Below are 13,436 nucleotides of genomic sequence, written 5' to 3' on the forward strand. Positions count from 1 at the left end.
TGGGCTCTGCACTGATTATTATTATTATTATTATTATTAACTAACTATATTATAACTAAACAAACACGAGTTAACAATACGAATTATAACTTATTGCTTACTAATTTTTATTAGTCTATATCTTTGTTTCACAAGCACGATAAAGTGCATTCAATCAGACACTAGGCAGCTTTTTATCCTTTATTTATTCTTTTTTAGTTGATACACGTTTTGGGCCCATGATCAGAGCCGGCCCTACCATAGGGCGAAAGGAGCAGCCGCTCCAGGCGCTAAGTCCTAGGGGCTGCCTCAGTGGTAAAGAAAATTAAAGGGTATAAATTTGGGGCAACCAAGGGAAGTGGCGTAGAGAGGGGTGCAAGGGGGTGTATCAAGCACCGGGCGCCACTCGCAGAGGGGCGCCCAAATGGTCTCCAAGACAAACTATATGTGTTTCTGGAGGGGGCGCCAATAAAGTGTCGTGCCCCGAGCGCCAGTTATGTTCGCTACGCTACTGACCAAGTGGGCGCCATAATAGGATCTCGCTCCATCCTAAAACTTGCCTCGGCCGGCACTGCCCATGATGCCAGTCCTCAGTCAACTTCTGTTCTGTATTACACATTAGCCAATTTTGAGTGATGTTCTAACATAGTTTCTTATAATTGGACGTATGCATGATTACAGATTTTTCATTTTCTTTCATTCTTCTATCTTGTTCATAGATTCGTTGTTCTTTCGTTGAATGTACATTTCTGCCGGATGTAGACTGTCGTTTCTATCTTTTGAAAAACTTTCTTTACTAATTTGAAATGCGTATCAACTAAAAAAGAATAAATAAAGGATAAAAAGCTGCCTAGTATCTGATTGAATGCACTTTATCGTGCTTGTGAAACAAAGACATAGACACGGTTTCAAATTAGTAAAGTACTGTTGTCTATATCTGCCACTTGATTGTATGATTTAATATTTACAACGTTATACAGTATTTCGATTCAATTTTGTGTGTTATCAAGGGTTATTTTTATTTAAGAATACACAATAAGAAATAAGAAACATTTAATCTCATTATGCATATGTAAGTTGAGAAAATATACCTGTTTTGTCCATTTGAATGTGATAGATTTCTAGTGCTTATGTAATTCATGTTCCTTTTGAATACATCATTAGAAAACGAAAGGAATGGGGCTAGACTATGGAGGACCACTGGTTAATGTTATAATTTCACCTTTTATGTTGAGCCTTTTACATTGCTGTCGTGCTAGTCTGGGAAGCCATCTCGTACGACAAACTTCTAGTAGTAGTGTGAGGGACATTGACTGCATAGAGACGATACTTTCAGGAAATTCTGCACTCTCATGAATTACCTTTAATGGAAGAGCTGCAAACAGCTATTTTACAGTAAGATAACGCTCAGTCTCTGTCACGCTGCCACATTTTTTGGTCTGCTCGGTCTCGGATTTGTCATCATCGAACATTTGTGGGAGTAGCTTTGGCCATCTACGAATATGAGTGAGCTGGCACGGAAGTTGCAATTTTCATGGGCAAATGCAGCGTACAGTTGGGCATGAAGTCTTCGGTGCCAGTATGCCTTCATGTCCTACTGTATCGCTGCCACAAGGCAGGAGGAAATCTTACAAGGTATTAAAGGTCGCTTTAAATTACAGTAGAACCTCGATTATACAGACCTCTATTATCCGGATTGTTCAAAAACAAAAATTTTACGAATTTGCTGATTTGCACTTGGCGAATTACGATATTGTTTATGTACGTGATGGAATCATAACTTTTTTGTTTCAACAATGTCTCACCCGGCACAGTGGTCGTAAACCCTTAAATATATTTTGCGTCGTAATAAAAATATAACTTGACATACGTATTTATAAATAACTTATATTCAAATTACATCATTTCTATGACCAAGGGCGGCGTAAGGCATGGGCAACGTGGGCCACCGCCTGTGTCTCGAGGTCCGAAGGGCATCGCGCCTCGACGGTTATACATTACTTAAAAGCCGTGAACGCGACGAAAAACTTTTACTCGTCATAAAACGATAAATAGTTTGTCAAATTTTTATTCATAAAAATGCAGTTTCAAGTGCTTTTTATTTTATAAAATCCGTCTTCTTTCGCCACCAGAGGGCCTTTTAAACAACAGGGTAGTCTGTTAGCGCTGGTCAGTAGTAGTCCAAATTTAATACGAACGTTTGTTTCTTGAAAATTTGATCACGATTTAAATACAGTATTTTTAATATTACCGATATGTCATCGAAAAGAAAACGTGTTGTATTATCATAAAAGGACAAATTAAAGTATTTGTTTCGATTATCCGAATTTTTTCTTATCCGGACTACCTTCATCACCAATTAGTCCGCATAATCGAGATTCTACTGTATATCATTGTTGCACAGGAAAATGTTTTTTTTTTTTTTTCTCAGGTAGCTGAGGACAATTGTTGAGCGAGTATGACGACATCGACGATTGATTTTTGTTAAAATTCGGAGTATCACACTTATAACTTTGTACACAATGTGTGTTTTTTTGTGTGATTTTTTATTGGCAATAAATTAATTAATAAGTGATGTATAAAATATTTTTAGTGATATACTCGTAGGCCTACATACCAGTATATGTTTTGTAGTTTCAATAATTTAATGAAATAATTATGATTGATAAAGGTATCTTAAACACTGCATAGCGGAGATATCAGAAAGTTATCATACTGTTACAGAGGACATCAAAATGACACTTCTATAATTTGAATGCAACTTTATTTCTGGTATGCATTTCGGTCCTTAAGATCCTCTTCAGCCATGAATAAATGAATATCTATTTTAAATCTGCACTTTAGTATAATATTCATTAGTACCGGTAATTACATAGTAAATTAGTTCAGGGCAGGTACAATCTGCATTCATTCAGCAGCGATTTATGGAATAATAACCGTAATTTTCCAAAAATATTTTCTTAATTAAAATTCACTCTTTCATTTATATTGTGTCGTGTCTTCTATTTCTATACTAATGATGGATTAGCGGTCACATAAAGTGAAAATTTTATTAAAAATATGCATTAAAAATTTTTACCCACTGGCTGGCCGCACGAAGTTTTCGGGGTTTCTTCATGTGTCTAACATCTAAATAGGGGCCAATTTTCCATAGAAAGTCTTCCCAGGTGGCACCCTTGAGACCACCCTTGTTATTTTTATTTTATTCCATCACTCCAATCCAGTCCACGATGCACTAAATCAACGAAAACCATAGAGAAGAGTCAGAAAGTTCAAATGCCCTTGCGCATAGGATCATCGAATACGTCTCCTAATTGAGACTTGTTCAATCATTGGCGTAGCGTAGTGGGGGCGGCAGGGGCGGCCCGCCCCGGGCGGCCCTTTTAGGGGGCGGCAAAATTTCACAATAAATAATAATAATATCTTGTAAAAATTTGAACCATTTCATTTCATATTTTTGTCGCACCTACGATTCGGACCAATTGAAATGAGCTGTGACTTATTCTGTGACGAAACTGAATTTTAGTTTTTTAAATTGAGATACTTAAATAACGGGCGGCTGACACTCACACTACGCTACTGTGTTCAATAACTGTTCCGCCATTAACAAATTAGCCTTAATGACGGAACAATTTATTAAACAAGTTTTCATATTTGTAAAACAGCACGCATCATATTTGTATAACAGCCTAGTTCAAACTTCGTCAACCACTCCTAAGTTCTGGTATGCTTCAAGTTCCCGCTGTCTGACTTTCTGAAGTTTCTCGTATAGTTTATGGAAACTTCCAAGTGCGGAAGGATTCTGTCCAACTCAAGTTCGAGTAAATAACAAACACAAATAATAAAAGCTTTTCGTTATTTCTGTCCTAAGCCTGGCATTCCTTCTTCGTTAAAAAATCGAGGGAGGAATCGAAAATTCTGAAACATCGAAAATCTCTCGAATTTTGTTCGGACACTTTATTCTAAAAACAACTTCGTGCTTCGCGCTGGAGGTTGAAAACGTAAACGTTTTACAAATTCCAAAATATTGAATTCTAAACAATTCTAACATAATTCTTCCTTCCTTCATCAAATAAATTTAAAAGGGAGAGATCCTAAACTGTAGCTCATATTATAAATCTAATCCTGAATAAAATGAACAAAATTGCACTCAGTTTCAGCGATATTTTACGATGGATTTAAAAAAAAAACAGTATTATGTTTCAACAAAGCCGGATTCAAGGGAGATAAAAATAAAAAAAAATTAAAATTTATTCGAACTTTAAATGTTGTTTCAAAAACATTTATGATGGCAAATATGATTTATCGGACCATCCGCAATACATTATTATTATCAATTATTCAAATATTTTTAACTTTGAACTAGTCCTTTGGATTCTTGTGGATCCCCTTCTGTGTTTCAATATATATCATATCTAATTATTATATATAATTTAATTATTATGCAAAAGATGTAGTGTATTAAAGTCTTCTTAAAAATTTTATAAAATTACCAAAGCACGTAGACGATAATAGGTAAAAATCAAATTATTTACAGCGAGATTTTTTCTATGGTTACTGAATAATAATCCTTCTACTGTAAATAATATACTTTTAATAATATTGTATTTGCTTAAGTGTTAATCCCAAAAACAACACACAATAAATTTCTTCACACACGAATTGAATTCACGATAAGCAATTTCAAAAGAAAGATTCATAAAATTCTCCAACGTTTACGGAGATTTTCAAATTATGTTTACATCGTGAATTTACTTCGATTTTTTCCTTGTTTTTAAACATTTAATTTATATTTTTGCAAGGTAAAAATAGAAGGAAAAAAAAAACAATTTAAATATAAAATAGATCGACAATCTCATTAAACCATTGTTTAACTTTAAAAACTAGTTTAATATTCGCGCAAAATTTCCGATACAGATCTGACCAAAGAAAAACTATAATTAATGTTAATTTTATCGATGTAGGCTACAAGAAAAATAAACTACCACAATCTATCATAATAGATTTCCAATTATTTCTGACATAATAAAAAAAAATAAGCGAACATTCACATAAAAATAACTTTTCTAATGATTGATAAAGACAAATTACGTCATATTTACGCAGTCGCGCGAGCGTAACTAATCGCTAATATCTCACTTATTGAAAAAAAAAATTAATAAACAAATACTGTAAATCGTATTTGTATATATAATAAATATTCGAACTCGGTATAATAAAATAAGTATTTACGCTCCGGGAAGCGCAGACGCACGAGTAGTGAAAGCACGTGAGGTGGCAGACGAACTACTACCACCCGTAGTTATCCTTCCCATAATTCCCATCAGACGTGCTGAATATGTCGACTGACTTAATACAATGGCTCTGACCGCTCTCGGTCTGGGCAGCCAAAGCAGTACACAGTTAACTAGGACGTTAGAAAAAGTATTCGAAGATGCACAGTTAACTGGTGAACTTAAACTCAGCGGAAGGAAATTAAGGGAATATCCGAAATTAGCCAGTGAATACGATTTGTGCGATACGGTAGCTGCAGGTAAGTCGAGCTAGGGCGGTGACATTTAAAAAGAACTGACATTCTCTTTAAAATTCCGTTACCTTTAACAGAAACTAGATCGGCTTACAAGTGAAAGTTTTTATTCCGTTTATTTTTTTTTCTTTCGTTATTGTTATGAAGTTTGCCATTGATTACAGTTATTCCTTCCGTCGTCCAGGTGAATTAGATGAGTCTTTGTTGAAATCTTTTGCAATAGGGAATATGTGAAGGGTAAATTAAACACTCCTCATACTGTTTAATGTAGAAATATTCCTGCTTTGCATATTTTAAAGTAGTTCTTGAGATTTTTTAGTTTTGCATCATTAAATTACTACACAAACATAATGTTGGCTAATCTAATGAGTAGGATTGATAAATGACATGAAAAATGTATATTCTTTTTATATTTTACAGTACAGACCTACATATATAGCATATATTTAATATATATATTTCTTTAGTTTAATATATATATTCTTTATTAAATATATATTTAATATATATNATTTAAATTGTTATTGAATCAATTTTTACAATCTAATGTAAATAATTGTTTATAATTTTTATGCCTTGTGAAAAATGTAATTTTTTGACATTTTAGATAACTCAAAATTTCTTTTATTTCTAGTAAAAAATTGAATTAAGTTTTATTATTATTATTTTAACAAATATTCATACACAAAATTGTAATATTTATTTAATGCATATTTTGGAATATATTAAAATTGTTCGGCACTTATTAACTAATGCAAAGACAGGAGCGTGATATAGATTTTTTAGCTTCTCATGGAATATGATTTATTTGAATTAATAGAAAGATACAATAGTGATTAATTTGAAAATGGAGTGATATAACTAATAATTAATGAATACTGTACTTTTAGATTAAATATTAAAAACTATTTGAATTTTTAATTCTATGTAAATTATTTAGTACCATATAAATTTCAATATTGATTATTATTCAAAGAATAGATATTTTTCTGATTAATATGAATTAAAATGCCATTTAAAAAAAGATGCTTCATATATAATTTAAAATATGTATTCATTTAAATTATATTGATAAAAATATATTTAATTGATGACAAACAAATTAGAATTTCAATTTTAAATTCAATTCCAAATTATTTAAAAAATAAAATATTTACAAAGTTAACAAATGATTTAAAGAAAACATTTTTAGGAATATATTACTTTTAACACAACAAATACTTTAGATTATATTTTCTTTTTCATTGCTGGAAAATATTTTAAAAATTGTTTTACAATATGCTGCTTTATTATGATTTTTATGATTACTATAAAATATTTTTTGAATTTATAAAGCAAATCTAATAGATATTAACAATAATAGAAAATACAACAATCATTATTATTGCTTGATTTATCATAATAAAAGATTAGAAAAATTACATTTTTCTATTTTAATTTCAATTAAAATTCAATTTATAAGGAAGATAATCTTCCTTATAAATTGTTTTAAAATTTAACAATCATACTTATAAAAGCCTGTAATAATTATACATGATTAATTTATTATAAAATTTAGAACACTATGAACTAAAATTATTCAAGTTTTTACTTTATTTTATGATTAAATATTTCCATATACTAGTTATTAGTTTCTCTTCACTGCATCAAATAACATTTGATTAATAACCATTGACAAATTTTTTTTTTTTTTATTAATAAAAGATGTTTACTTTGTGTTTATGTATACTGTATACTAGTATTTGTGATTTAGGTCCAAACCATAAATTTGACTTATTTATTAAGACAGTAAAAAATTGCTTTCAAGTATTTATTCATTTGTTAAAAAGCAATTAGTTTCTCTAAAATGACTTATGAGTTTTTTATTGTAATTAAAAATGCAAACATATATTAAGTTCTCAAAAATAAAGAATGGAACAGTTGTTAATCTCTGATTCAAAATATTAATTTTGTTTTAATAATAATCTTTTCTAGCAAATCTATTAAAAATTTTTCTAATTAAAAAAAATTGAAACGTTATCATTTAAAAATATTAGATTTAAAATTGTGATTTAGATTTATTGGAAAAAAGTAATATATAGTTATTTCAGCTTTTATCATAATTACTGATATTCATATTTACTTAATAGTATATTCATAACGACATATTTATTATGTTATTTTAGATATGGATTCTAATGTAATTAAAAATACAAGAGTATTATTTTCAATAATTTGAAAGGAACATTCTTATATAAATATAAAAACTAACAGTATAAAATTCAAAATTATATTTACAAAAGAAAGATTATTCGATATAATTTCGGTAATATTTAATAAGAGTAGTATGTCAATAGTGATAAATTTACAAGCATTGATCAAATAAAGTAGTTTGTTACTATAGTTACGTTATACATGGGTAGGTTGAAATTCACGTGAAGTGTCAGCGTGTAATCATTTGTTGACTCACAATGCGTTTCGGAAAAATTAACATTTTTTTCTTAAATGTGATTTTTTTTTTCCATTTCAACAGGAATACGAGTAAATAAATCTTCGCAACGTCCGGTGTTTTGATGAAATATCCGGTTAAATTTCCCGTAAAATTTTATTAAATTATTTTGTCGTAATGGTAAAGTTGTGAAATGCAAAAAAATTTTATTTGTTAGATATCAATATTCATATATTATAGTAATATTTCTATACAAATACATAATAGTAATTATATTTGTGTTTATCAGTTCGAATTATCACACGAATACAGATAATCGTACTATAATATTTTTTTGTTAAATTGATAATTTGAAACACATTTTTCAACTTTAGTTGCTTTTAATATTTTAATTTCCTAATAAAAATAAGGTTTTCTTTATCGTAAATTATTCCGGGTGTGATTCATTCTATTTTTATAATTAACGCATGTTCATTTTCACATGTGACAATAAATTATCTTTTAAATTTGATATTCTGTATTTTCAAGACATTCGAAACTTCTTTTTATATTTGCAGTAACGTATTTTCATTTATAAATAGCGAAGGAAATTTATTATTGTATTTAATTTCATATTTTAAAAAATTCATTATAATTATATTAATTATAACATATATCACTAAAAGAATTTTTCAACATTTCCTATCAGAAATTTTTAATAAAATCACTTGCTAAATTGATAAATTGCTCAATTATTTAATAAATAAAGATAAATCGCTTGAACGCATTGTTAAGTTTAATTTAGAAGTATTGCATCAATGATTTCTTTATTATTAAATAGGTAAAGTGTCATATCATTAGAACAGGTATATTCAAGATAAAGATACTGTTTTTTGCCGATAATACTAGCCTAATATCAATACTGGATGACAAAAATATCTTAATATACTGTTTAAATATTTAAATGCGTAATGAGATTTTTGCTATTCAAGCTGTATTCTATTTTTGAAATAAGTTGAAAGGAATCGAAATATAGCCTTGAACAACATAAAAAAAAAAAACAGGAAGTTTGTATATTTCATAGTAACACAGTAGCTCTCTAACTTGTAGTACGTTTATGCAAGAGATAATTTGCGATTTTGAATATTAAAAATGAGTAAATTTGATTGGAGTTATAATATTTTTCTTAATTTGTAGAAATGGAGAATATTTGTCGTCACGGGTAAAAAAAAGCTGCTTCGATTTGCATAAATTATAATCAGATAATAGAATAAATAAAAAATTATAAATATATTCAAGGATCTTTGCACAAGTTTGATTTTCATGTACTGTACTTTTATAGATTTTTTTTTATTTCCAATATATTTTTTACGTAATATTTCTTTAATTTCAATAAAATTATTGATAAAACATTAATTTGAAGATCTAACTGAAAAAACAAAAGCTTTTTATTTGATTTTTTTAAAAATTTCTTTTTCATAGTTTTATTCACTTTGCAATTTAATTCCGGAATGGAGAAAAAGTATTTAAAAATTTCCGCAAAAGTAAATTTTCAGAATTTTTGAAGGTTGTTGTTATTGTTTGGTCAGATGGACAAAATATAAAAACTATAAAAGATATTTATATTTCAGGATAAAAAGGTTAATGCAAAAGTTCGCCTTTGCACGAATAATGATTGTGAAGATAACGATGGTGAATTATTTGTAAACGACATGGAAATAGTGCAAAAGAAAGAAACATAAAGTAATGTTATGAAATTGTTTGCAGGGAATGGCCTTATGTTGATCACGCAAACAAACAATTATTCTTTCATTCAAAATGAAATGAATGCTTCAATTTTAGAACTTCTTATTAAAACAATTACAAAAAATTCGAGACGTATATATTTAAAAACGTTTGTATTGCCATTTATTGATATGTACAGTACAACTAAAAACTTTCGAGTGTTTTCATAAAAATCGACCAAGAACAAAACCATAAAGCAACTAGTAAACTTCTCCGGAAGAATTTCAAAAAGGAAAACGTTTTCTTAGATCTGGGAGTAAAAAATAAGACATTTGATAATGGACATAATAGAAAAAATAAATGGCTTAATGGATTTCAGTAAACTTTGCTTAATGATTCATTTTCAGTGTTTTTTCAGTTCTAAAATTTATCAAATACTGCTAATTTTTTGCGTTTTAAAAAGTAATTTGTTTTAAATATTTTATTCTAAATACATCTAAAATTTTTAGATCTAATAATAAACTCAAACTAGGCAATTTAAAAATTAACCGAATTAAAGTTGAAATTAATTTAGGAATTTGAAACTAAATTTTAATGTTTTTTGGTTTTCAGAAATAATTAAGTCTCCATTGTTTTTCTGTACACTAAGATATCCGATCTGTATATTTGATTACTAGTTCCTTCTTTCCAAATATATCTGCGATAATTATCTTTAATTCTTTACACTGTGCAAGCATAACTCTAAAAAATACAGTCGAATCCCTCTGTAGCGTTATTTAGGGGAACAAGGAAAAGTGTTGTTATAGTGAGAATTTTTAAAAATGTGTTCCCTTCCTCATTTTACTTTGTCTAATTACAAATAGGATTATTTCTACAAAGTTCGACTTTGTTAGAACAGAAAACCAAATAGTTTTATTAGGCGTGTTGTTAAAGTATTATTATTATTAACAAAAAATTTAGGCGCTAAAACGCCAAAAAACACGCTAAATCACGTAACTACTCTGATCTGTACCGATGCTTACTGGCTGCAGGTAACGTTCGTGCCGGAATCGATGTATTAACAAAATAGCCCACTAGTTTGATTCCAAAACCGAGCGATAAATTAAAATAATTAAAATTTAATTTACTGCATTATTATCGTTGTAGAGAAAGGAAAATGCTATGCATTTTACGAGTACAATAGAGGAGAAAAATTATCGCTGAACTGACTTATCGCAGTAGATGATATCGTACAATCTAGAGAACTTTTGCATTAAGTTAATATAAATTGCATAGGGAACTACTATGTATGTTATCGTTATATCGAATGTACCGAGATTTGATTGTATTCTAATATACAGTACAGTAGGTATTACGTTTTATCGTGTTTATGGGTTAAGCCATATTTTAAAAATATGAATATAATCTCTATATTAGAATTAATACCTAATATTTGCGTGATGTTATTGGAATATATACATAAAAGAAAGATTCAGAGCACATCTGACTGAACAGGTGTAGGACATTGTCACCAAAGGATGGACACATATGGAAAAGGAAGAGGTCGAAAAGCCAACGAACTTATTTCTATATTGATGGCATTGTCTGCAGAAGGAACAAGGGAAGGCTAATTTCCTGTCGGACTTAATTGTTAGTTTTTCATTTCCCAACGCACTACCACATTTTCAGTAGAAAGAATTCTACTGTTATATGCAAGTTTTATCCGAAAATATCAAAATTTAAATAATTTTTAGTGTAGGCTGATAAGTAAGGATAAGATTTTCGCCTACATAGAAACGTCGCAAGTTATTCTAAGATAGGAAAAAATAGAATAAAAAATGGTGATTTTATTTTTTATATTTCAATGAAATTATAGCCAGCTGTCTGTGAAAATATAATGTTTATAAACAATAAAATTGATAGTTGGAGAATTTTAAATAGTAGCCAATTTAATTATATGAAATTATTTTTTATTTCAAAAAATTGTAAAATAAAGAATATTACTTGTTTTCAAATCGTAACGAATATAAATTCCTATTTGTGTACATACATAGAAAATGTTATCCATGCTTAAAGTATTTACAATATATTAATAAAGATCTGAAAATAATAATGTAGAAAGTAATTGCCCTATCTTGTAGCTTAGATATTGTCTTTCATTGATGTTTCGTATTCAAGGTTATAAATTCTTACTCCGTGACCTTCATTAACATTTGTTTCTCATTCTCTTTCTCACCACCTGCTATATTAGTTGCATCATCGTAACATTTTAATTATCGAGTCACTGATCACGACCAAAAATGATATCATCATACGTTATTAAACAAGCAAAATCACCCCCGATTAATTTTTATATATTGTTACGTCACTTACATCATTTTTGTATCACTAAAAAGAAAAAGAAAGGATATTAAAATAGCTCGTATATTTTACCGAAGATATTCTGATTATTTTAACAGTTGTGCTATTGTTTAGTCTAATTGGATGTAGCAAAACAAAAACAGATAACCTAGATTTCACAGCTTTGCGAAAAATAAAAACAATTCAAGTGAATTCAAGTGTTAGAAAAGATTAAAGTAATTTAAAACGAACTAAATATACAGAATATTATATCCTGCTTTATTCGAATCTATCAATTTTTGAAAGTTTTCGATATATTTTTCTATGTGGGTTTTTTAAATACATAACTATCTTCACTAAAAGTTCAAAGAAGGCTGAACGAAGAGCTGCATAGACTTTTGAATCCATTTTTTTTTGTAGCTTCATGCACAACTATCCACATTATGCATGCATCTTGCAATGGATCTCACTTGGTCTAATGCCGTCGGCTATCAAAAATCGAATAACAGCTTGCTGTTCGATTCTGATGCAGTTTGATATTGGCGACGCCTTTACCGTACTATGGACACAAATGCCATCTGGCAGGGATGACTTTTGGTACAAGCTGCATTACTGTATAATCTTTCAATATTATTAGTCTCAACCTTGTACGCTACGTTTCTTTTAACAGGGCTACTAACCTTATTTATTGAATCCACCTCGTATATTCACTTATTTTTATTTTGTAGATATAAAATGTGTGTTGTTATTTATATCTATTGCATTTTGTACTTAAACCAATGAAAATAGTAAGTAATTATAAATGTATGTATTTATTGCATATACAAAAGGAAATGCCACAATTTTGGAATTATTATTTCTGTCTAACTAGTCCAGACTATCATCTATCTATTATTACAATTTTTAAAGTAATTTTAAATAAACAAACTAATTTTTATCGAATTTTTAAATTAATCTTAACTCCATTTATATTTTCATCAAATAACTTAGATTTTCTGTCTACATTGTTGATTAAAATTTTCTAAATAAATAAATTGTTTAGAAATGTAATCAATTTGTATGATTGCATATTTTAAATTCATTCGTCTTAATTTTAAGTCTGTAAATTATAAAAAAAAGAGCAATAATTTCAGAAATGTTAAGTTTTATTTAAGAAAATTAGAAAAAGACTTTAAATATACTTTACTTCGGATGTGAATTAAAACTGTATATATCGTACAAGTAATAAGAAATTAATATTAATATAGAGGAATTTTGTTAAACAAAATAGTCAACATTTTAAATAGAAGAGGAGCGATTTAAAAGTAGAACTTCCTAAGGGAACCGGATGAGGAAAAGGGAAAAAGTTCCTCTACTTCCCGCTTTGCCTCTTGTATTTAACCTTTTCATTTGTTTCATTTATATACATGTTTTTATAATTACAACATGTATATAAATGAAACAAGTCGAAAAAATGCTTTTTATAACCAATTTATTAAA

At 28.7% G+C, this 13,436-nt stretch overlaps 1 protein-coding gene and 1 long non-coding RNA gene across 2 annotated transcripts in view; both read left to right on the forward strand.

Moving 5' to 3' along the window:
• Nucleotides 1-5,246: 5,246 nt before the first annotated feature.
• Nucleotides 5,247-13,436, forward strand: part of LOC111629916 (leucine-rich repeat and calponin homology domain-containing protein 3-like) — a 70,043-nt gene continuing 61,853 nt past the window's right edge. The window contains exon 1 of the mRNA XM_023373862.1: nt 5,247-5,521. Within this exon, the coding sequence (XP_023229630.1) occupies nt 5,338-5,521 (184 nt within the window). The 5' untranslated portion in view covers nt 5,247-5,337. The remainder of the gene's footprint in view (nt 5,522-13,436) is intronic.
• LOC111629913 lies at nt 8,679-10,073 on the forward strand. The gene is made up of 4 exons (XR_002757415.1): nt 8,679-9,022; nt 9,111-9,238; nt 9,396-9,457; nt 9,545-10,073. It is a non-coding gene; the product is annotated as an uncharacterized LOC111629913 (long non-coding RNA).

Source organism: Centruroides sculpturatus, unplaced genomic scaffold (genome assembly GCF_000671375.1).
Source record: "Centruroides sculpturatus isolate CEXI.00-Female unplaced genomic scaffold, Cexi_2.0 scaffold529, whole genome shotgun sequence".
Taxonomy (NCBI): domain Eukaryota; kingdom Metazoa; phylum Arthropoda; class Arachnida; order Scorpiones; family Buthidae; genus Centruroides; species Centruroides sculpturatus.